The sequence below is a fragment of the Pleurotus ostreatus genome (assembly GCF_014466165.1).
Source record: "Pleurotus ostreatus strain PC9 chromosome Unknown scaffold_6, whole genome shotgun sequence".
In the NCBI taxonomy this organism is placed as follows: Eukaryota; Fungi; Basidiomycota; class Agaricomycetes; order Agaricales; family Pleurotaceae; genus Pleurotus; species Pleurotus ostreatus.
In genome coordinates this window covers 736,440-756,991 of record NW_023503161.1, presented here as the reverse complement: position 1 = coordinate 756,991, position 20,552 = coordinate 736,440, and the positions used below count along the sequence as shown (strand labels likewise).

Below are 20,552 nucleotides of genomic sequence, written 5' to 3'. Positions count from 1 at the left end.
GTTCAAGCGAGGACGTACAATGAGCAGCAACATTCCCTGCGAGGGACACAAGGAGGACGGTGACGAACAGGTTGAGGCTGAACATACTAGCTGTCGTATTCTTAGTGGTATACTTAGGGCTTGACTCTTACTTGGGCTTTATACTCGAGTACCATTGCAGGGCTGGAACGCGTTGGGGAACGCATCGCGGGCCCAGAAAACGTTCTTTCCTTGGGTTCAACGTAACAGTTCCCCCAGAGCGGGCAGACGGGGAAACCGCAGAAGTCAGTCAGTCAGGAGGACACCTAGGTGCCTGGGTGGAGTGTCGGGATTGATGAATTAACAGATGTATTTCCGAGTCTCCGGCAGGCCCTGTAACGTAGGTGGTATGGGTCATTTAGGCTATCTACTTTCGAATCGTAGGAAATGGGCGTGAATGATTCGGGCGTGCTCCCATGGCTCCGAGGCGGGTGATGCTCAGTTGAGAATCCCGCAGAGCTCGCCGGAGGGCTGGCAGCTGAGTTAAAAGGGATCATTAGTCCAACATTGGGAGAGCAAATGGTTAACATACTGAGCGCCGTTGGCGGTAGGGCAGCAGTGGTCGTCACCAGCACAGGTGATCTTGAATGAAATCAACGCCAAAGAAACATCTGATAGAAAAGTCACATACTGTCCATTCGGTACCGGGGCTGCCTGCAGGTGAGAAAGTCGGAGGTTAAGTCAGATTCGCTAGCGAAGTTTAAGTGATTTTGACGTACAGGTCGCGCCCTCGCAAGAAGTGTAGATGGACTGGCATCTAGAATCAACTTTAGACGTGTCTCTGGCACGGGAAGTGGAAGCGCCTACGGCGGCTGGATCAGGTCGGGAACAGCTGGGCAGCAGTGGACGGGGCCACTGAACTCAGTAGCCACACCTAAGCCATATTAGCATTATGAAGACGTTCACCGAAGAGTGCGTCACTCACAAGCCTACGCGTCGAGTGAACATGCGATATGGTGAGCATACACTAGGAGGTAGGAACAATACGTAGACAAACCTCGGCAACGCCTAAACACAAACAAGTTAGCCACGAATGCGAAGAGAACTATGAGCCACTTACAGCCACCTTCCTGCCTTGGGTGAAGGCTAATGGCGGAGATGCATTGGGTAATGGCCAGGACGAAGAAAGCGGCGGTGAATTGCATATCTAGGATGATGCTACAAGGCGTGCTGTCACTTGGTTGGAACCGCAGGGTTTATATAGGCCACTGTCCAAATATCAGATGCGGGTAGCTCCCAGACGCCCACCGATGATTACGAGGGAGACAACACGCCAAGTTAATATCATGATCCATCATGGGGCGCTGCTTTGGCTGAACACATCTTCATTCTATTACGGCGGTGGCTGCAGCGCCAAGATAGCGCCAGCAACCAGCGACCCTCGAAACCCACAGACCCCTCTGGGGGGTTCACTAGGCTTCACTGTGCGGCTGGGTGAGGTCTCTCCTTTGCAGATGCTCGATGCCCCAGAGGCGCTCCAGTTCACTTGGAAGTGGCGGCCAGTGTTGCAATGAAGACACATGATTCCAGGTGCGTATGTAAAGGTTCCACGGGAGGTTCGACATTTGATTGGGTATATGCGCTGTTAAAATTTTGCAACGGGCATCACTGGGAGCAGGAACACAAGAGGCGAAGGGTGCCCGCACTTTCCAGCGCCCATGTTAACTAGTGTCGCCGTCGGCATCTTCACATCATAATAGGTCCCTAGTCACGGCGCTCGACCGTCTGCCGTAATGTGTAGATGATGGAGATATGAGTTGATGTATCCGACTATTGAACATTGAATGGAACGTCCGGATCATGAGTGGGGTCCAGGGATGGAACCACCGGCGCAGCCGAGGAATGCGCCAGGCGAGTAGCTACCACATGGGCATCATGTCTCCACGGAAGAGAGCGAGGGGATGTGAGGAGATATGGAATTCATTGTTACACTTGACGAATCAATGAATCAACGTCAGACATGTTGGGTTCGTCATCGGAGACACGTCGCGAGAGCAAGGTTTTTGGATGCTATTTGCTTCGTGTTGGGATTTCCTGATAGAACGACCGAGGAAGTGGCATAACAGTGTTATACCGCTAGTACCTGCACCCTCGTGAGGAGTTGGGGGTAGTCTGCGAAGCTCGGGAAACCATTCCAGACGTTATGTTCGCGCCCCGAAACAACAGTGGTACTTGTACGCGCCAGTGTTTGACAGTGCCGAGGTCCGAATGCAGTGCGATCTCTAGCTGAACAACTCAACTTCTGGGGCAAATAAACTGTTAGTAAATGGTGCTTGTCGCACATCTGGAATGCGAACGCGATGTTCAAGGTTTGAGCTTGAAAAGGAAACCTAAAGGAAATTTCAAGATCGCATATGGTCAGTAAGTCACTGCGCTATACCGGAAAGCTTCCAGAGGAGTCTACCAAGTCCCAATCAGTGTGTAGATGCAAATGTGATCGAGCTACGAATCGAAGGGTTGGAATGCAGGAGTTGTTGGTTGTAGCCAAATGGCCCGAGGACAATAAAGAAGTTTCCTTTCCCCTGATTAATTTCTAGAAATCTCCTATAGAGTGCTTTCGAGGATGTAAGGACAAAAAAGCGTAGATGAAACAAACGGCGAGGATCTTGGCCATGGTGCATAATTAATCTTTACCGCCCGAAGTCCGAAAGATACAGGTTTTGCAGGTTGGGAGATTGGGCCGCATGCTCAGGACTGCACCATCATACGTTCCAGGGTTCGCAAGGCCTCGTCGCGCGAGAGAGTTCGGATAGGATGGGAAGGATTTAGGGTGGCATGGACCACAAGACGCGCGATCACCTCGCCCTGAAAAGAAGAACATCACATGAGACAGTAGCAAGGAGAACGAAGAAGTGAAAAAATTACCAGTTCCACTAAGCATGCGACGACAATGAGCCTGTACAAATAGGTGAAACTAAACCTCAAGGAGAACTTAATCATTGATAAATACCATATAATAATCCACGTTATACGTTCCATTGCGGAATTATTCAGGTGGTCGTGTATAGCATCCAACTTATTGGCAACATCAATAAGAGAGAGATGAGACATTGACGAGCTGACTCACAAAATCACTAGCCACGCCTAGCTTCTCGTTTAGAACTTGTACTCTCGGTTTGATTTCCATGTAGTCTCGGACAGCGTCGTAGAGTTCCTTCAAACTGGCCTCACTCCAAAACAATTCCGGTACGTCGAGGACATTAGACACAAGGTTAACATCCCTCCTCAATTTGAACAAGCTACCGGTGAGCTTCAGCGCTTCATGACGCCGCAGCTGCAGGGCACCAGATGTTGCGAGTTGTTTTGGAATCGCCATTGCTTTAGGCGACATTAGAACTCGGCGCGCCTCGGACTCATAATGAGCTAGTAGAGTTGACTGGGCGAGCGCGTGTGCGATGGAAAGCTTTAGCAGGTGGGATCGCGATTTAAGGGCTACAAATGCGTGAATATGCGTGGCCTCCCAACTAGACAGATGATCTTACTGAAAAAATCGTTATATATGCGCGGGTACGTGACTTGTGGATCGTGCTGGCTTTATGTTAGGCTGTGACCTTTGAACGAGACTTGAGGGTGTACGTACGGTGAAATGGCAAGCTTCCACTTCCCAGTCTTCTTCAGCAATTTTCCGTCGGACAACGCCTGCGCCTTCAATATCCTCCAATATACCTTTCTCCTGTTCTTCTGTTAGGCCAAAGAACACGGCAACACCGTATTCAAAGAAAACGACTTCTGCTACCTCTTCCTCTGGGGGTCTCATGGGTGATGGTGTGGGGCGTGGAGGCGTCCAAGCTCTCTCTGTTTCCGCCTCCGTCTCAGCCTCCGTTTCCGAAGAAGCTGTCATAGGTTCCAGTTCTGAGGCAGATGCGGGTATTTCATGTTCGGGAGTGTCGGGGGCACTCGAAGGTGTTCGTCGATTCTGCACAGGCGAAGAGCTGATATACCCATCAGTTGTTGGTGCTTTCCCGACTTCCGCGTTGAAGTATGTCCCCTGGTATCCATTCTCTTCTGCCTCCGACAGTCGAGTCAGCAATGATTTGCCACTCGTCGAAGGAACGGGTATAGATGATCGGAAATTAGAGCCGGGACCGTAGCCGGGCAGTAGGGGAAGGTGATACATCTGCCAACAATCAATTTCAATGCATATAGTAGCGAATTAGTACACTCACGCAATATACGGCTTCATCAAATATTCTGGGTGAGACGTTGTGTTCTCGTTTAACAAATGAAGCCAGCAATTTCATTCTAAACGATTCTGCCACACAATACGCCCTGCATCGTCCGTTGTATCACTCATGCACAAAAGTGTGATGGGATGACAGACTTACGTTATTCTCTTGAAGCCTGCACGCTCCCGCTGGTCCTTGTTCATCCGCTCGGCCTGGCTTTTGTACTCTCGGATACCGGCATCGGTTTCATATCCAAACTTCAGGTCTTCATCATCAGCGGTAGGAAGTGGCCTCGTTTGCGGCGCAGAGGGCAGTACAACCAGCTTCTGGGATGTTTTCGATGTTCGCTGTGTCTTCGGTGCGCCAGAAGTCAGGCCAGAGACAGATGTCCGGCGGATATTTGGCGGTCGTGACAGAGCATCTCTATGAGTCAAAGACGCTATTCTGTTGGTCCTGTTTCGCCTGTTCGCGCCTGGCGGACCTGAAGGCCGCTGAACATTTCCCGGCCATGACATTCTTGCGTTGAGTAGTGAGTTGGAGAGCCTTGAGCTTGACGGGACAATAATTATCACGTGAAATTATGCCGGGCGCTTATGATTAAAGGCACCAAGGGCCAGACCACGTTCCTTTGTCCCTGGGCCTGCATGCAGCGGCAGCATAATAACTTGCAGCACTTTATTCGATACTCCAATTTCGCCATTGAACATGGGTTGGCTTGAACCACCTACGAGGCGAGAACTCACACTCCTTTTGTTTTCCATAACGACTTTCGTCCTTTTCTACAACCTCGATAATTCGATACGACAACTCGGCCTGGACCCTATCTCAAAACAAGGCGCGGTCTTCAGCAAGCTCGGTCTCGGAGGCCCGTCAATCATCGGAAAAGATGGGAGACGGCCACCTGAGTGGAGGGATTCTTTGGAGAAGTTCATATACGGCGAATGGCATTGGGACGAAGGCCACACTGCAGGTGACGAGCGCACCAAGGTACTTAGCGGGGATATCTACGGTGCACTCTGGCACGACAGGGGGAAAATAGACGATGTCCGGACAGAGGAAGATGGCGAAATGCACGACGTTCTGGAGTTCTGGGGGAGCAACGCCCCGACGACACGACTGATAAGACATGTACCCGGTATGCATTGTTATTTATAACCTTCATGCTGCTACTCACATCCCGGATCGCAAGGTTTTACCGTTCTAGACAACGTCTTCATGTACAACAAGTCTTTGGTCGTTGTAACAGACTTCCCCGAGCGATTTCCTGCTATCGGCACGTCGAGCGTCCCGGTAGTCACTATCTCGCCTGCCCAGGCGCCAACCATGCTAGGGAGATACGGTGGAAAGTAAGTCTATTATTATGACGAGTGTGATCCCTACTCACCGGCATTCTAGAGTTCGAGGGGTGACCTGGTTATCTACAGACTCGAAGCCAGGTCAGTTTGCTTTTGTTTCGTAATGAATGGGTCTAAAGTCTAACTCTTGAGTAGACAACACTACCTTGCTCAGCCTTTGGCGAACATATAGTACGCTAGACCCATCGATAGACGCCCTAGGTCGCACCACACTTCCGTCTCCCCGACGCTTAATACTTCCTCGTATACCCATCTACTCTGACCGTGAACCTTCAGCCGACGGTCGCGAGATCACTCGTGAAGACCTCATACGGATACCACGTCAACGCTCAGACACGGGGTTCCATCCCCTTCTCGCTAAGATAGCTTTCCCCTCCATGGGTCTCTTATACGAAGCGGACTGGCTGGACTATCACGAAATGGGCACTCCATTCAAACTAGAGCGTGTTGTCGTCGCGAATATGGAAGCCGCGGCAAGGGCTCTTCCCGTTGGGCGACCTCCTCTCTCTTCCCCATTCGAACTTGTTGCATCGCCACACTGGTTGGAGCCCGTCAGACGTTCGCTGCAAGATTTCTTCGAAAGCTTGTCCGCAGAAAGTCGCCGCAGAAAGGGGAAAGTAGCTATTACATATCTACATCGGCAATGGGACCATACCGGCACCAAGATCAAGACCCAAGACCACCTCGCACTAATTGACGGTTTGAAGCAGCTTCAGCGAGACCTCGGCCACGATGTTTTCATTGTGTCTAGCCTCGATCACGAGACTTCATGGTATAACCGTATGAACGCGATTTCTCAATCAAAGGTGATTTATTTCCTCCGACATCCTCAATACAACTCACTCATACTTCGTTTGTATAGATAATTTTGGGCGTGCACGGAAGCCATCTCTTAGACTCTGCGTTTCTCCAGCCTTCGGAACGGACGATGCTCATGGAATTCTACCCGACGGGCACATTTTCCTCCGAGCGCCAAATTCTGGCTAATTCATTGGGAATGAAATATTCTGCATGGTGGGGTAATAGGTAAAGTTAAGCTAGCTTGTATCAACCTAACATCCGCTAAATCTGCGGCGCCAGGGAATTCACTGACAAAGATATACCCGCCGTCAACCCTCCTCACGATCAAGAAGTTCCAGTGGACGCCGCCGCTGTCATCCAACGACTTCGGGAAGTGCTTTCACGTAGATGACCTCGCATTCTTCCATCCATTGACCCCGGACTCAACACTTCCACATCCGCTTGATCTATGTTGTCCATACTTTCTTTTGCTTTATCCATAGATGCAAACAGGACTTTGCGTGTAAACATACCGCACACATAGTAGATAACCTAGTGTATTTGTATATCTATTTAATCTCGCTCTAGTCGTACAGTATAGATTCCCCTTGGATTGGTGTCCCGTTAATACCGCACACTGGGTCAAGCGACGCATCAGGAAACTCAACGTACGAAGCTGCCAAGCGAGATCCACGTGTGGGCTCATCCAAGTATGTGAGCATGTACATGTCACCCGCGGCCCGGCGAATTTTTACTCTAGTCAAACTCAAGTCCAATACAAATGGCTAGCTTCTACTGCGTCGTGCTGTCCTCATCAACAATTCACCGTCGTAATGAATATCCAGAAGCCATCGGCCTATACCGATACATATTCGAAGTTAGAATCCAGCTTAGTACAGACCTTTCGCGGATGTTATGACACAGGTGCCTTATCGTGGTAAAAAAACTACTGTTGACACAATAGTCATAACGTCAAGTATCCTTGCGTCGGACGGACAAAGACGACATATAACCCGAGTATGGATTATTGGGATTGGTCGTTGTCTTTGCCTTCGTTTCTGGTGTATTCCCTTCCGCGTCGATATGTCGCTGACTGAGGAGATGAGACCCGCCACTGCCGCTTCGTATGCATCGTCGGCGACTAACGTCCCCACAACGGAGCTTCCAAGCCATGCCGAGCACCCTGGGCACGGTGAATCGGCTTTGCCTGAGGACAAGAAGGAAGAGGCCCTCGAAAACTTGGAAGAGGACTGGGAGGATGATCCACTTAACCCTCGCAACTGGTCCTTTGGCAAGAAATGGACCGCCGTCAGCATTGTGCGTTTCGTTCGTTGATGTCCAGGGAATGAAGTTACTGAGCCACGGTTCCGCAGGTTTCACTATATACTTTTGCTTCCCCTTTGGCTAGTTCCATGATGGCCCCGGGTCTACCGGAGGTCGCGATACGATATGGTATAACGGACTCTACGACACTCGCCATGACGTTGAGTATTTTCTTGTTGTCGTTTGCACTTGGAGTGAGTGCCGAAGTCCAACACTCATCCTCATAGCTCACCGACTAACTATATTTTAGCCATTGATCTTAGCTCCATTGTCCGAGATCTATGGTCGAACATGGGTACGCATGCCACATCTGTTCAGCAGCAGACTAACCAACACGGACAACCTATAGATACTGCACATTGGTAATCTGTTCTCCATTGCCTTCAACTTCGGTTGTGCCTTCGCACCAAACACCGGTGCACTAATCGGCTTCCGTTTCCTCAGTGGGTCACGATTTTCTTCAACTGTCCTATACCTAACCAGCCACTAGGTGGTCTCTCCGGGAGTGCTCCAATCGCCATTGGAGGCGGTTCAATTGGTGATTTGTTCTCAGAACGCGATCGTGCATCTGCCATGGCCGTCTATAGTTTGGGCCCTCTAATCGGTAGATCACCGAGCTCCATGGAGTGTCACCCGCTAACTTAACAACGCTCCCTACCTATAGGTCCCGCAATTGGCCCAGTCGCCGGTGGCTTTATCGCGCAGACGATTGGTGTCAAATATGTTTTCGTCGTCATCGCCGCGTTCAATGCCCTATCATCCGTCATCGGTATCCCGCTTCTGAAGGAAACATACGCTCCAGTCATTCGACTGAGGCTGGCCAAGCACTCAGCTGATCCTGAGGCTGCGGCCAAGCGCCACCCTGCTCTAATGCAGGCCCATGGCAACAACTGGCACGTACTATGGGTAAACATTACGCGTCCGGTTATACTTTTGACGAGAAGTTTCATCTGCTTTATCTTATCGCTGTATATGGCTTTGTAAGTGGTTATTTATCCTTCTCTGGATGCCTCGATCTCATCGCGTCTCTTTACAGCATGTATGGTCAGTACCGATACTATACTCGAATATGCTGAACACTATACTCATATTTCGTGCAGGTATCTATTACCTCATGTTCGCCACCTTCGCCAGTAAGTTCCCTGGAGTCATCCCATAATCTTGTAGCCTAACCAAATGTCTACTAGGCTTCTTCAGCTCTACATACGGGTTCCGCCCTGGCGTGGGCGGTCTTGCGTACCTCGGACTCGGCATCGGTTTCTTCGTTGCTACACTATTTGGCGCCAAATTTGCCGACCAAGTGTATCACAAGGTGAGCACGGATACTTGACATCCTCTTTCTTGCGATGTCGAGTCGTGCTAACGATCCACCCAGCTCTCCGAGAGGAACGGCGGTAAAGGCAAGCCCGAAATGCGGATCCCCGCTCTGTTCTTTGGTTCATTTTTCGTTCCCATCGGGTTGTTGTGAGTAGTCTCTACTTCCTTCATGAGAGTGTGGCTGAGAGATGGCTAGTTGGTACGGTTGGTCCGCTGAGGCGAAGATACACTGGATTATGCCGATCATTGGTTCTGGTATTTTTGGCTTCGGTGAGTAACCATTTATGTCTGGGATGTCACAAATATCTAATCAATCCATGCAGGAATGATGACCACCTTGTCAGTAACCACTTCGTTGATAGTCGTCGATCGTTCCGTACTAACATTTCCCAGCTTGCCCATCCAGCTGTATCTGGTCGACACTTTCACCTACGCTGCTAGTGCGACCGCTGCTGCCTCTGTATGTCGACCGATTGGCTCTGCGATGCCTATAAAAATTTGCTGATACATCCATCAACTAGGTCTTCCGCTCCCTTCTTGGCTTTATATTCCCCTTGTTTGGGAAACAGATGTACGACCGTCTTGGATTTGGGGGCGCTAATTCGCTGCTCGCTGGCCTGGCTATCGTGTTAGGCATCCCCTTCCCCGTGTGGATATACTACAAGGGCGAAGCCATCCGCGCTCGCAGCAGTCTGACGCATTGATACGACCTGGCTCAACGGTAATACGAAAAGATAGACTTTGGAATCTGGAATCATAATTTATTATCATCTACATATACATTTACATCGTTCGTAATCTACACACCAGTTTTGTCGATGCTTTCGAAGTTAGTGTACACTCTACAGCCACTACGTAGCATTTTATATCCCGACGTTCTGTTGAATTTGAACACAGAACAAAAAGTAACTTCTCCGTTGCCACGTGGCTTTCTTGCTGTGTTGACAACGACTTACGTCCAGGTTCGATTGCAAGTTACCGCTCGAATGCCTCAAAGCCAAACTCGAACCCCAGAGCCTCATGTTCATATAAAACTCTTCCTCCTTATCGCTGCCTCCGTCCATATTTCTTTGTGGTACTCTCATGGTACGAGCAGCAACATCAACACACCTTGTGTTCGAGGCCTCCGTTGGATCCGAGGTTTTACCTCCATGACAGGATCATTCAACGCCTGATCCATGACCATGAGGAGCATATGATCAGCCTGTTCCTTTTACCCACCCAATATTTTATGCGGAAAAAAGCACATCAGGGCCATTCTAGGTGGCGCCTGTACAAGCTTTCTTGGAAAAGGAGAAAGTACTCCCACAACGCGCCACAACTGACGGGGTGTGAACCTAATCCCAACAGTTGCGGCAGAAAGGCGCGTCAGAAACTTTTGTCACTTTCTGAGAACCTTGTGTTGGAACTTCGACTTAAAACCTCCTTTACCGCTAATACATTCGAAACAGACTCAGAAGAGACGTATACACGTAAGTTGCACTGTCATCGACCTGGTCCCAAAGAACGGTACTGAGGTACCGTCACAGTAGTCCATTTTCCAGCGCAACGTGCACCACTACCGTTGGAATATGACTTGAACATGATGCCGTTGAAAGTACGACTGGTTTTCACTTAAGGAGATTAGGAGACGTGGTGGTACAATAGGGGCCCCCTGCCCGCTCAGAAGGAACCGCTGATGTCACCTTCGATGTCACTGTGGATCGCCCCGAAGCCTATATAACCATCCACGAGAAGAGCAGCAGCCATCCTTATCGTTCTCTCCCAACGACTGACTCTCAAAAAACATGTCGACTACAACCAGCTCTGGGACGCAGTCTCCTCCCCTTGAGGCCACAGGGGAGGAAAAACCGATGGGATTTTCCTCCGTGAATTCTCATAAAGAACCAACCAAAGTTGTACCAGACAAGGAGCAAAGAAAAGGTAGGTCTACGTAGTTTTTTCTTTAGAGCCATCGTGTCTGACCACCTGTGCAGCGTATTTGCCTGATGCAGTATGATTTTGCGTTGTTGCAATGGCTCTGTGTTCTGACGCAAATATAGGGAGCTGACAAGAAGGCAACCAAACCTGAGAAATTGGGGCAGAGCCTGTCGGAAGACTTTAGTTAAAGAATATTATAGACACGACGAAGGTCACGTTGCATTCGTTACTTCCATATTGTACAAGTTTGGTCCGTTGGACATCCTACAGTTTGCTCAGTCAACTATTTGAGGTACTCAGACCACCACTCTTCGAACAAAGTCAGGCCCAACCCTCCTTCGACGCCGAGGCTTTCGGTCTCCCTCGTATACAGTTGCGTGTTCCTTGGACGAGTGGTAGCACCTGCTCCTGTTGGAGGTTGGTCGTCTGGGATGATGTGACCATGGGGCAAACCAAGTATCTTCGAGAAGATCAAGCACATTTCGTACTTAGTGAATGGCTCAGCGGCGGAATAATGCAGTATGGGAGGGATAACACCCTTGAAATCTGTGGGTGCATGATTAGATTGCGGGGGAGTGACATCCATTTAGCTAACCCGTAAGTCTAGCCAAAAAGCCTGCGATATCGAGGACATTAGTGGGATATCGGGTGGCATAGTGATCCATCTTGTATTGCTTTCCAGATTGGTCCTTAACGACATCGATTAAGATGTTCACGGCAGAGTCGGAATTCTTCGGCGCGGGTCCATATCTACGGGAATGGTTTGAGTTCTGCATCTACTTAGACACGATAGCCATTCGTACAAGACTGGGACGCGGAGCACGATGACATCTGCGCCACTCAAACCAAGGGCGGCCAATTCCCCATCTCTTTTAGTGCGTCCGTAAAGTTGGAGTGGGTTGGGAGTCGCAGAAGGAGCATACGGCGGAGAAGTTCCATCGAACACATAGTCTAGGTCGCGAGTTCAAGGGTTACATGGATCCAGCTATGACACGATAATTGTGGCACGCACCGGTGGATATATAGACTAAACGGAAGCCCAGCGATTTGGAAAGTTTCGCCAGGTGTTCCGGCACGGAGACATTCAACTTTGGGGGGCATGTCATTGAACTTTCCAATGCTGGATGCGTCGGAGCTTACAGCTTGTGTCTTCTGAGGATCCTGGGGAACGATAAGAAGATTGTCAACGGATTGAATGTTGGCAAACAGCGTACCTGTTCGGCAACGTCTGGTCTCCTTTCCGCGGCACAATGAATGACCCCTGCAGATGTGGAATACGTAGTCAACATGCCCGCTCACGAGACGTCGAAGTTCGAACGCCCAAGTAATGGGGATACTTGTTTTAGAAACGCAAGACTCACAGTCAGGTCTCAGCTTCTCAATAAACTCATCTACTTTCTTGGAATCAAGAAGATCAAGCTGGATCAAGCCCTCTCCGGTTCGTGTGTTCGACAGAGAAGTGACGTCGAGGCCGCCGTGATCTCTCAAGGCAGCGCTCACAGCGGAACCGAGAACACCAGAAGCTCCTGGAGAAACATTCAGCAGAGCTCTCGTATAGATTATTGTCGCATACCCGTGACGAGGACCTTCACCTTTGACGGCATGGTGTAAGGTTTCTTGAGAAGAGTCACTGATTACTCTTCGAATCTAATCTTATCAGCGCTCGGCATCGTCCGACAGGCGCGAGATCATCACGTTCGTCTTCTTCGACTCTTGAAAGTCAACTAGTACTATGCTTCATCAATGCTTCGTACCCCATCACTACTTCGTAGCGTCACAAACGTCACGTCACAGTGTTGCACTCCGACTTGGCGATCACAGGGACGAGCGGAAAAGGTATTGGAACTCACGCAGGATAAATCAATCCCAGATTCATTGTCCGCAGCGGCTTCTGCGGCAGAGCGTGACACCAGCCAAGATTCTACCGTTTGAAATATGGTCGTGCATTGCTTCAAAGTGGTACGAATGCGTGCGTAGGCATTGCTACATCATATTCCGAGAATATCTTAGCAGGGGAGGAGACAATGGGTGAGTAATTCAAGGGGTACGAAGTAGTGATGGGGTACGAAGCATTGATGAAGCATAGTACCAGCCCATGTGGGCTTCAAAACGACTTGTTTCCGGGGCCGAACCCATGACCGGTACGGTACTTTTCTTTGAGCACTGGTGGCTGCGTTGATCCTTGAATCTTTGAAGGAAATGCACCAACATGGCACCCATGGTAGTGGATTTACTCTCAGCGTGGGCAATCCGTTTTCGTGAAGACAATAAGGCTCACCTTTCGTGCCATTGAGTTGGGCACATGCTGCGAAAAGCAGGCCCTACTCCTATGTAGGAAGACAGAAGACCAAGGCACGTTTTACACGGAGGGAGAACATCGATTTGACAAGTCTTCATCTTTCCTCCTCTACAGCTTTCAGCGAACATTTGCGGAGGTTACCAGGCCGGACAGCCTTTGGCTCTGGCGGAGATTCAGAGACAGCCTCAGCTGACCACACTTTCCATACATTCGACGAGACCATGAGAGTGCCGATGCAATTTCCCGCAGGCTACTTAATTATGGGTGAGCCTGTTCCGTTGGAAACTGCCAGTTGACATGTCAGTTACTAGTATGTGACTTGTTATCAACGGTGCCGTTCAAAGCCCACTGGTACGCTATGAGCCTCGGGCTTCCGATCGTGGTTTCGAAACCGCTTTCGCGTGAGTTCTTCGCCATTCTTCCCTTGTCATGACACCCTTGTCAGGAATCGAACGAATCTTCTCCATTCAAGCGCATGCGGTCGGGGAATGCTTGGTCCTCGATAAACCCTGGATTCTGATGTATCCGCCTACATGTGTCGCACATCTTTCTACCCTCAAAGTCCAGTTGCGCACCGGTGTACCATTGAACCCTTGGTGGCCTCGCGCGCCTGACCCGGAGGGTCTTATTGTCTTTCGCCTGTGAGCAGGGAAGCACCAAGTTTCTTCGATCGGGGAAATATAGAAACCACGAGTCTCTCGACCTCTAAAAGCATTCTCAGGAAGCTTATCGTCAAACGGGTGACCACTCAAATTAAAAGCGGGTGTCTATGAAAAGCTCTCGAAGAGATATCATGTGCATGGTGTTGCGGCGCGAACTGAAATATATTCGTATCCGATCTGGATATCTAGCTCATTCCGTCGTTTTCAACTGAAGATGTCCGACAGAGGCATTATAGCAAGCGATTTCTCAAGCAACTCGTCACCTGAGCCATCGTTGTCAACCCCCGTGCTCCATACGATTGCGGCTTTCGTCACAGGGATCGGACGCCGGCGGCTGGTTTCTATACAGAACAGTGCAGCTTTCCTCCCCCAGAGTTTGTACGCCTCGAACTTTGATGCTTCGTTGTCGGAAAAGCCAGATAACTGGATCGCGTTCGCCGCGTTCGGAGTCCGTCGCCACACTCACGATTCAATGCCATCGCTCCCCTGTGGCTTCTTATGCTACCCTCCTTTGGTATTCGCCGCTCTCGTCTTTCCCGTCGCACGATATCCTCGCTGCAATGCTTAACGGTGTTCTCCAGTTCCGCAAAATCCATCGCTTGCATGTGACCAAAGGAGCGCATGGGTTTTTAAACGTCCATCAGTTATTTTATTCAGGCCGTCTTCTTCGAATTTCTCTTTAAGGGTTATGTGTTATGTGTTCTTGTACAGTGCAAAGAGCGCATAGTCCCGGGATCGACTCCCAAGGTCCCCAACCGCTACCCTTCCCCACATGCGGCGCAGATCTCGGACAGGGCATGTTCGAAGGCTGCCAAGTAGCTGGCGATCAGAAAACATCGATAGTTGACGGATCTTTCTCGAAAACAAGCAACGAATAGTATGTTGACCCAAAGGTCGCCTGGGAAAAGTAGCATTGTTAGTCTAGTTGCTAGGTAAACCACACGTGGATGTGGGACACGTTTTCTCATCCCTTCGGTATACAGAAAGTGTATTTGATGGTGCCTCCAATGCACTATCGCTTTGAGACTATCTATCTGAAAGTATGTTTTGCGATATCTCAAACTATGGCACCGATACTAAGCATGTTCCGGATTTCTTCTTTAGCATCGTCGGTCGATGCACGGTCATATCCGTTTGCGTTCTTGATACACTGTTTACCCCACTCAACATTTCTAACGGAGAGTTGGATCCGCTCACTTGGGACGATTTCTCACAGTTTCTCACCGATCCAAGCGAAATCTCCTTTAAGATCTTTCGTCATCTCCGCGAGTGGAAATCAGTGAAGCGGTGGCTTCTTTCCGTCCCTTACGCTAGGAATGTTTTGCGGAAAATTTAGGTTACATCAGGTTTACATTCACAGAAAGCCTCCATGGTTCCTGGGACAGCCGAGGCAAATAAAACTCGCCGCTCGTCCATATCGGTTGTTGGTTGACGTTCTGTTCCAACACCATGCTTGTAAGGATACCTCGTCGTCGATTTGACTCAGTATCAAGTGGCGAGTCTCGGCAGCCACCATCCAGCTTCACACCTGCACCTGCCTACGCCCATGTCTCGACATATCGGTAGGCTCACCCTGTCTTACTATTCGTGTGGCCGTGCTAACGCGCTGTCATAGGACACTGCAAATGGAAATGCAGATACAAAGTCCATCACTGAAGGCATGCGAGATGGACCATGCGCCCCCGCTTCCTGTGTTCAGCGACCACGACCAAATACGAGGGCGCGTCATACTGGATCCCAGCTGCTCCTCGAGCGGCAGACTGGTTATTTCGGTGAGCGGCGTTGTATTATTCTTAGCAACGATGATATTGATGGCAATGTCATTTCAAGATGAAAGGCTCCTTCCTCTATACGAACAAGGGCGAATCGTCGAAATACAATGCTGAGCAAAAGAGCCATGTGTTCCTAGCCGCATCAACGGCGATAGTAGTGTCGCCTGAGCCACCTCGTTCGGCATTTAGGGACGCCTTTGCTGCCAGTATACGGCGGCGCCCAAGTGGATCCAGTCTCGGGACAACATATGCCTCTGCAGAACGGTCGTACTCCTTCAACTTCGACCTTCCCCGAAGTTGTAGGTCGGCAGAGGAGCTGCCACCGTCGTCTTCATCTTTCAAACTGGACGATGCGGACCCCCTTCGTCAATCCTTAACCCCAGGGCACCAAGTTCAATATATCATTCAAGCGTCCTGGGAACCGGCGGAGGGTATAGAACTATCAACAAGGTGATATCTTCGTTATGTTATGTTGTTCTAATTTAACTGATAGTTGCCAATATATAGCTTAGAGACGCCGATCATAGTGCAGCCTGAAAGGGACTTCCAGTCACTTGATTGTTCTCCTGTCAGTCAAGATTCGTGGCTGGAAATGCCTCTTCGATCGGATCGCCCGATACCGTACCGTGTCGCGATCACGCTTCCCAGCCTTGTTACATTCTCGAGAGGGACTTCGATACCTTTCTTCGTTGTTTTCACTACGACCCCTCGTTCACCTTCTCTCGTCAAAGAGATTGCATCCGATGCAACTATTTCCGTGTCGCTCATTCAACAAATTCAAATTCAACAAACGATAACGCTCCCACCAACTCCACCACATACGCCTACTTCATCGATCGACGAGAATGAGCCGCCACGGTCTGCTAAACTCCTTAAGCGCGTAGGCGGACGGCCGCGCCGTTCGCCATCGTCCCCGACGCTTTACACCGACAGTTCACAGGACATACGTGAGAAACCTCTACCAAGGCTACCCATGGAAACTAGCCTCTCAGAGACGAACTCACTCCACTCAAGCATGTGCATCGGGTTTCCCAAGCGTCCGCGCAATCCGTGCGGTGATCAGAAGCATCCAAGTCTGGCTACCCAACATATGCTTCCTGACGGCCTTCACAAGTCGAAGATACCACTAAATTCGGCTATGCTACCATCGATTGACTGGATCGGGATATCTGTGAAGGTAAGCAAATGGAAACCCTATTTTATTACGCCGGTTGTTAACCAGCAATCCAACAGTACTATGTGGACGTGTCTGTACTATTCGGGCAAGATGACCTTCGCGTCCGCATTCCAGTCAAGATAACCTAGATTCTCTTCATTATATGGACATCGCTCTGAGGACCATGCTATGTATTTATCGCTATATATAGTCCATGCTCATACCATTGTATATCTATGCACATTTTCATATCGGATGTGGCATTTTGAGATGCATCCTTTAGTCCGTTTACCGTACGTTGATTTATTGCATGACTCGTTTGCTTTTGGGTATCATGAACGATGAGCCGTAGATCTCAAGCAGACATCTAGTCATAAATTATTGCCAAAGCTTGAACGGGAGCGGTCGAATTGACTCCTATTCACTACTTGGCACGTGTTCAGCAATATCGCGTTCCTCAGTCGGTGGCAGTTGGTCTCCTCACCATCTCCGTCAACGACTGAGCAAGATGACAGCGCACCCTACAGCATCATGGTCCGCCATGCAAGATGGGAATGTCTTTTACCGGCGGCAGCAGCTATATTCTACATCTGGCAAGCTTCCCAACCTGAACGAATATATAGTTGCTGGTTGCAAGTATGGTGGCCCGTTGGGTGAGCAGTAGCGCGTCGTGTATATTCTACGGACATTGACTGTAGTCCTAGCAATGATGCGTGATACAACGAAAGTTATATCCATCGGCGGCACGAATCCTGCACTGAACAAGGCCCAAATTCAAATATATTCACCAGCTGGCGATGGCATGCTCCTGTTCAGTGTGGATACTCAAATGTCGTGTTGTGGCAGATATTCTGAACTAAAACTTGGCTTTGTAGTGGGACAACGGCAAAATCGTGCGGTTTGGATGGACAGATGACGAGCGCCTGGTCATTCTGAACGAGGAAGGTGTATACCGCCTGTATGACCTGCAAGGAGATTACCAGCAATATTCGCTCGGCAGCGAAGCTGGTGAACTCGGAATTGTAGATGCATGCATCTACGAAAGCGGACTTGTCGCTATCACTGGCTCCTTGACATTGTTAGAAGTTAAAGGATGGGAAGGAGCGAGGCCGCTGTCTTTGGCTAATCCAGGTGAGAGCCACTGTCCGTTATTCCGGCATGTTGTCTGATGCAGCAATCAATGCAGGCTTGACATCACCACCGCACGCATGGGCGGTGATTCCACCCGATCTTAACATTTCGCGGCATGTGGAGGTTCTCTTATCAGTCGAGGCCACCATATACAGCGTTGATAACCTCGAAGTTGTCGACCAACGACTTTCTCGCGGCCCATTCACTCATCTCTCCCCCTCTCCGAACGGAAAATCTCTCGCTCTTCTCACATTTTCTGGGCTTCTATTGGTTGTGTCCACGGATTTTCAGCGAAGCATGGCCGAATTTGATACTAGCACCGCCCAACATGCCGATGGTTCGGTGCGGCAGATTGTCTGGTGCGGGAATGATGCTATTTTGGTGACTTGGGATGCATTTGCGCTTCTCGTTGGGCCCTTTGGAGATACCCTTGAGTGAGTTCACTTCTTATTGGGCTTTCCACATTTTGTAAACCATGATCAGATACTTTTACTCAGGACCAATCTTCGCCGTCACCGAACCAGACGGCGTGCGATTGATGAGCCCTGAGGTCTGTGATTTGGTGCAAAAGGTCCCCGGTGGGTGCAATGTTTGTAACGTACCAAATTTCCCAAAGAATATTAAACATATTTTTTCAGCTTCTACTGTGTCCGTGTTTCGGCCAGGTTCGACTTCTCCATCAGCGATGCTATATGATGCATGGGAAAGCTTTTCGCAGCGGTCACCCAAAGCTGATGAAAGTATTCGTAGCATACGCCCTGAGCTCGCGTCAGCGGTGAACGAGTGTATCGACGCTGCAGGCCACGAATGGGAGCCATATTGGCAACGACGACTGATGAACGTACGTTGATTTGTCCTTTTTCTGCTGACACACATTTACCCCCGGTCAGGCCGCCAAGTTTGGGCGCGGTTTTCTCGATTTATTCAATCCCTCGGACTTCGTAACTATGGGGCAAACACTCAAAGTGCTTAACTCAGTTAGATTCTACGAGATTAGTGTTCCACTCACGTATACGCAGTACGTCATCTTCACACTTGTTCATGTCCGCTTTCTTACGGGAGACCAGATACCTCCATGCATCACCGTCCCATTTGGTTGCTAGATTGACCGCTCGAAACCTCCACTTACTTGCGCATAGAATTTCAACTTACCTGTCGCTGAAGCCGGATGCCGTGCTGAAGCACTGGGCAAGTGCTAAAGTCCTCCATTCACGGCCGTCAGGATCTGGCACAGCAACGGTCACGGATGCATCTGCGGATGATGAGGTCTGTCAACTTATCGTGGATAAATTCCGTAAACTTGGTGGTCCAGAAGTGAGCTTTGCGGACATTGCCAAACGCGCCTGGGAGGCGGGTCGCACTGGTTTAGCGACAAAGGTAGAGCACGCCCCCGCCGCCCCGACCCTACTGACCCCGCATTAGCTGCTTGATCATGAGTCCAGGGCGTCCGATCAGGTACCACTACTACTGACGATGAAGGAAGATAGACTCGCGCTTATCAAGGCTGTTGATAGTGGTGACACCGACCTTGGTATACCCCCAACTTCTATTTATATTCAACGGCTAACGCTTGTCAGTCTATCACGTCTTGTTACACCTATACAACAGACTTCCACTCGGTACCTTTTTCAGGCTCATAGAAGATGGAGGAGAGCGACTGACACTCGCAAGCCGCCTCCTGCAAGTCTATGCGCGAGAACAAAACCGAGAGATGCTCAGGGACTTCTACTATTCCGATGACCGCCGGGTAGAAAGCGCAGTGCTATCTCTAGAGGAATCTACACAAATCCTTGTGAGCTTTCCAATTCACAATAACGCTCAAGTGCTTATCCAGTCTTTCAGGACCCGGCATCTAAAATCAACGCTGTCAAGGCGGCTCAGAAATTCTTTTCAGAAGATAAAGATCGTGCATTTGAAGCCAAGGTAACTTTTGTACGCGGCCCCATCCAGCAACCATCATCCCTGACACGGTCATTCCGCCACAGATGATGGACGAAAGCGTTCGTTTGTTGAATTTACAAATGCAGTTGGAGCAAGAGACTGATGGGAAGATTACATTTTCCGGTCTGAGCGTCAACGACACCATTCATACATGCCTCGTCAACGGCATGGCCAAACGGGCTGATAAGGTCAAGTCTGATTTCAAGGTACCAGATAAAAGGTGCGGAGCCCTGGTCACCCTTTTATAACCAGGATGAATAGTAGTCTCTAGGTTTTGGTATCTCAAGTTATACGCCCTGACTTCCACACGCGACTTTGAAGGGCTTGAGGCGTTTACGAAATCGAAACGAAGCCCGATCGGTTACGAACCCTTCGTGAACCATCTCGTTGAGAAGGGTTTCTCAAAAGAAGCGGCGACGTATGTTTCTCGTTGCGATTCACCTCGGAGGCCAGACCTATACGTGAAATGTGGCGAGTGGCGCAAGGCAGGTGAAGAATGCAAAACGCGGGGAGACAAGGCAAAATTGATGTAAGTCTAAATCTATTCCACGACAATAACTAGGCTAAACACCGATCTATGTGAAGGGAGTTGCGTAAGAAGGCCCCCAATTCACTGATAGAGCGAGAATTAGATCAAATAGCCACTTCCATGCGATGAAGAGCTCGTTAGTTTCCTCGTCGAATTAGTTGCTATGTTGGTTTAGCCTATTTT

At 49.7% G+C, this 20,552-nt stretch overlaps 8 protein-coding genes across 8 annotated transcripts; 5 read left to right on the top strand and 3 right to left on the bottom strand.

The window, feature by feature from the left end:
- Positions 1 to 456: 456 nt before the first annotated feature.
- Positions 457 to 1,163, bottom strand: PC9H_008493 (uncharacterized protein; the record flags this gene model as incomplete). The annotated part of the gene is made up of 6 exons (XM_036778003.1): positions 457 to 496; positions 551 to 600; positions 650 to 672; positions 738 to 775; positions 826 to 892; positions 1,079 to 1,163. The coding sequence occupies 6 exons, from the start codon at positions 1,161 to 1,163 to the stop codon at positions 457 to 459; spliced, it is 303 nt and encodes a 100-aa protein (XP_036629431.1).
- Positions 1,164 to 2,706: 1,543 nt separating this feature from the next.
- Positions 2,707 to 4,699, bottom strand: PC9H_008492 (uncharacterized protein; the record flags this gene model as incomplete). Its single annotated transcript, XM_036778002.1, has 8 exons — positions 2,707 to 2,823; positions 2,884 to 2,914; positions 2,969 to 3,033; positions 3,086 to 3,450; positions 3,501 to 3,546; positions 3,599 to 4,135; positions 4,185 to 4,287; positions 4,344 to 4,699. The coding sequence occupies 8 exons, from the start codon at positions 4,697 to 4,699 to the stop codon at positions 2,707 to 2,709; spliced, it is 1,620 nt and encodes a 539-aa protein (XP_036629430.1).
- Positions 4,700 to 4,889: 190 nt separating this feature from the next.
- On the top strand, positions 4,890 to 6,731 carry PC9H_008491 (uncharacterized protein; the record flags this gene model as incomplete). Its single annotated transcript, XM_036778001.1, has 6 exons — positions 4,890 to 5,319; positions 5,374 to 5,530; positions 5,580 to 5,620; positions 5,672 to 6,345; positions 6,402 to 6,565; positions 6,620 to 6,731. 6 exons carry the CDS (start codon positions 4,890 to 4,892, stop codon positions 6,729 to 6,731), a joined length of 1,578 nt encoding a protein of 525 aa, XP_036629429.1.
- Positions 6,732 to 7,402: 671 nt separating this feature from the next.
- Positions 7,403 to 9,663, top strand: PC9H_008490 (uncharacterized protein; the record flags this gene model as incomplete). Its single annotated transcript, XM_036778000.1, has 13 exons — positions 7,403 to 7,636; positions 7,693 to 7,836; positions 7,893 to 7,937; positions 7,992 to 8,085; positions 8,133 to 8,246; positions 8,307 to 8,622; positions 8,679 to 8,686; positions 8,743 to 8,775; positions 8,830 to 8,954; positions 9,018 to 9,106; positions 9,156 to 9,233; positions 9,353 to 9,419; positions 9,481 to 9,663. 13 exons carry the CDS (start codon positions 7,403 to 7,405, stop codon positions 9,661 to 9,663), a joined length of 1,530 nt encoding a protein of 509 aa, XP_036629428.1.
- A 1,083-nt stretch (positions 9,664 to 10,746) lies between these two features.
- Positions 10,747 to 11,067, top strand: PC9H_008489 (uncharacterized protein; the record flags this gene model as incomplete). Its single annotated transcript, XM_036777999.1, has 3 exons — positions 10,747 to 10,882; positions 10,936 to 10,952; positions 11,002 to 11,067. The coding sequence occupies 3 exons, from the start codon at positions 10,747 to 10,749 to the stop codon at positions 11,065 to 11,067; spliced, it is 219 nt and encodes a 72-aa protein (XP_036629427.1).
- Positions 11,068 to 11,162: 95 nt separating this feature from the next.
- Positions 11,163 to 12,483, bottom strand: PC9H_008488 (uncharacterized protein; the record flags this gene model as incomplete). The annotated part of the gene is made up of 8 exons (XM_036777998.1): positions 11,163 to 11,425; positions 11,475 to 11,629; positions 11,683 to 11,830; positions 11,892 to 11,967; positions 12,020 to 12,040; positions 12,094 to 12,140; positions 12,241 to 12,405; positions 12,453 to 12,483. The coding sequence occupies 8 exons, from the start codon at positions 12,481 to 12,483 to the stop codon at positions 11,163 to 11,165; spliced, it is 906 nt and encodes a 301-aa protein (XP_036629426.1).
- Positions 12,484 to 15,289: 2,806 nt separating this feature from the next.
- Positions 15,290 to 16,917, top strand: PC9H_008487 (uncharacterized protein; the record flags this gene model as incomplete). The annotated part of the gene is made up of 5 exons (XM_036777997.1): positions 15,290 to 15,402; positions 15,456 to 15,612; positions 15,671 to 16,062; positions 16,120 to 16,789; positions 16,846 to 16,917. The coding sequence occupies 5 exons, from the start codon at positions 15,290 to 15,292 to the stop codon at positions 16,915 to 16,917; spliced, it is 1,404 nt and encodes a 467-aa protein (XP_036629425.1).
- Positions 16,918 to 17,276: 359 nt separating this feature from the next.
- PC9H_008486 (uncharacterized protein) lies at positions 17,277 to 20,498 on the top strand (the record flags this gene model as incomplete). The annotated part of the gene is made up of 14 exons (XM_036777996.1): positions 17,277 to 17,421; positions 17,473 to 17,585; positions 17,644 to 17,899; positions 17,955 to 18,333; positions 18,383 to 18,477; positions 18,538 to 18,740; positions 18,790 to 18,917; positions 18,967 to 19,276; positions 19,322 to 19,430; positions 19,477 to 19,691; positions 19,742 to 19,822; positions 19,885 to 20,060; positions 20,112 to 20,369; positions 20,426 to 20,498. The coding sequence occupies 14 exons, from the start codon at positions 17,277 to 17,279 to the stop codon at positions 20,496 to 20,498; spliced, it is 2,541 nt and encodes an 846-aa protein (XP_036629424.1).
- Between the last annotated feature and the right edge of the window lie 54 nt (positions 20,499 to 20,552).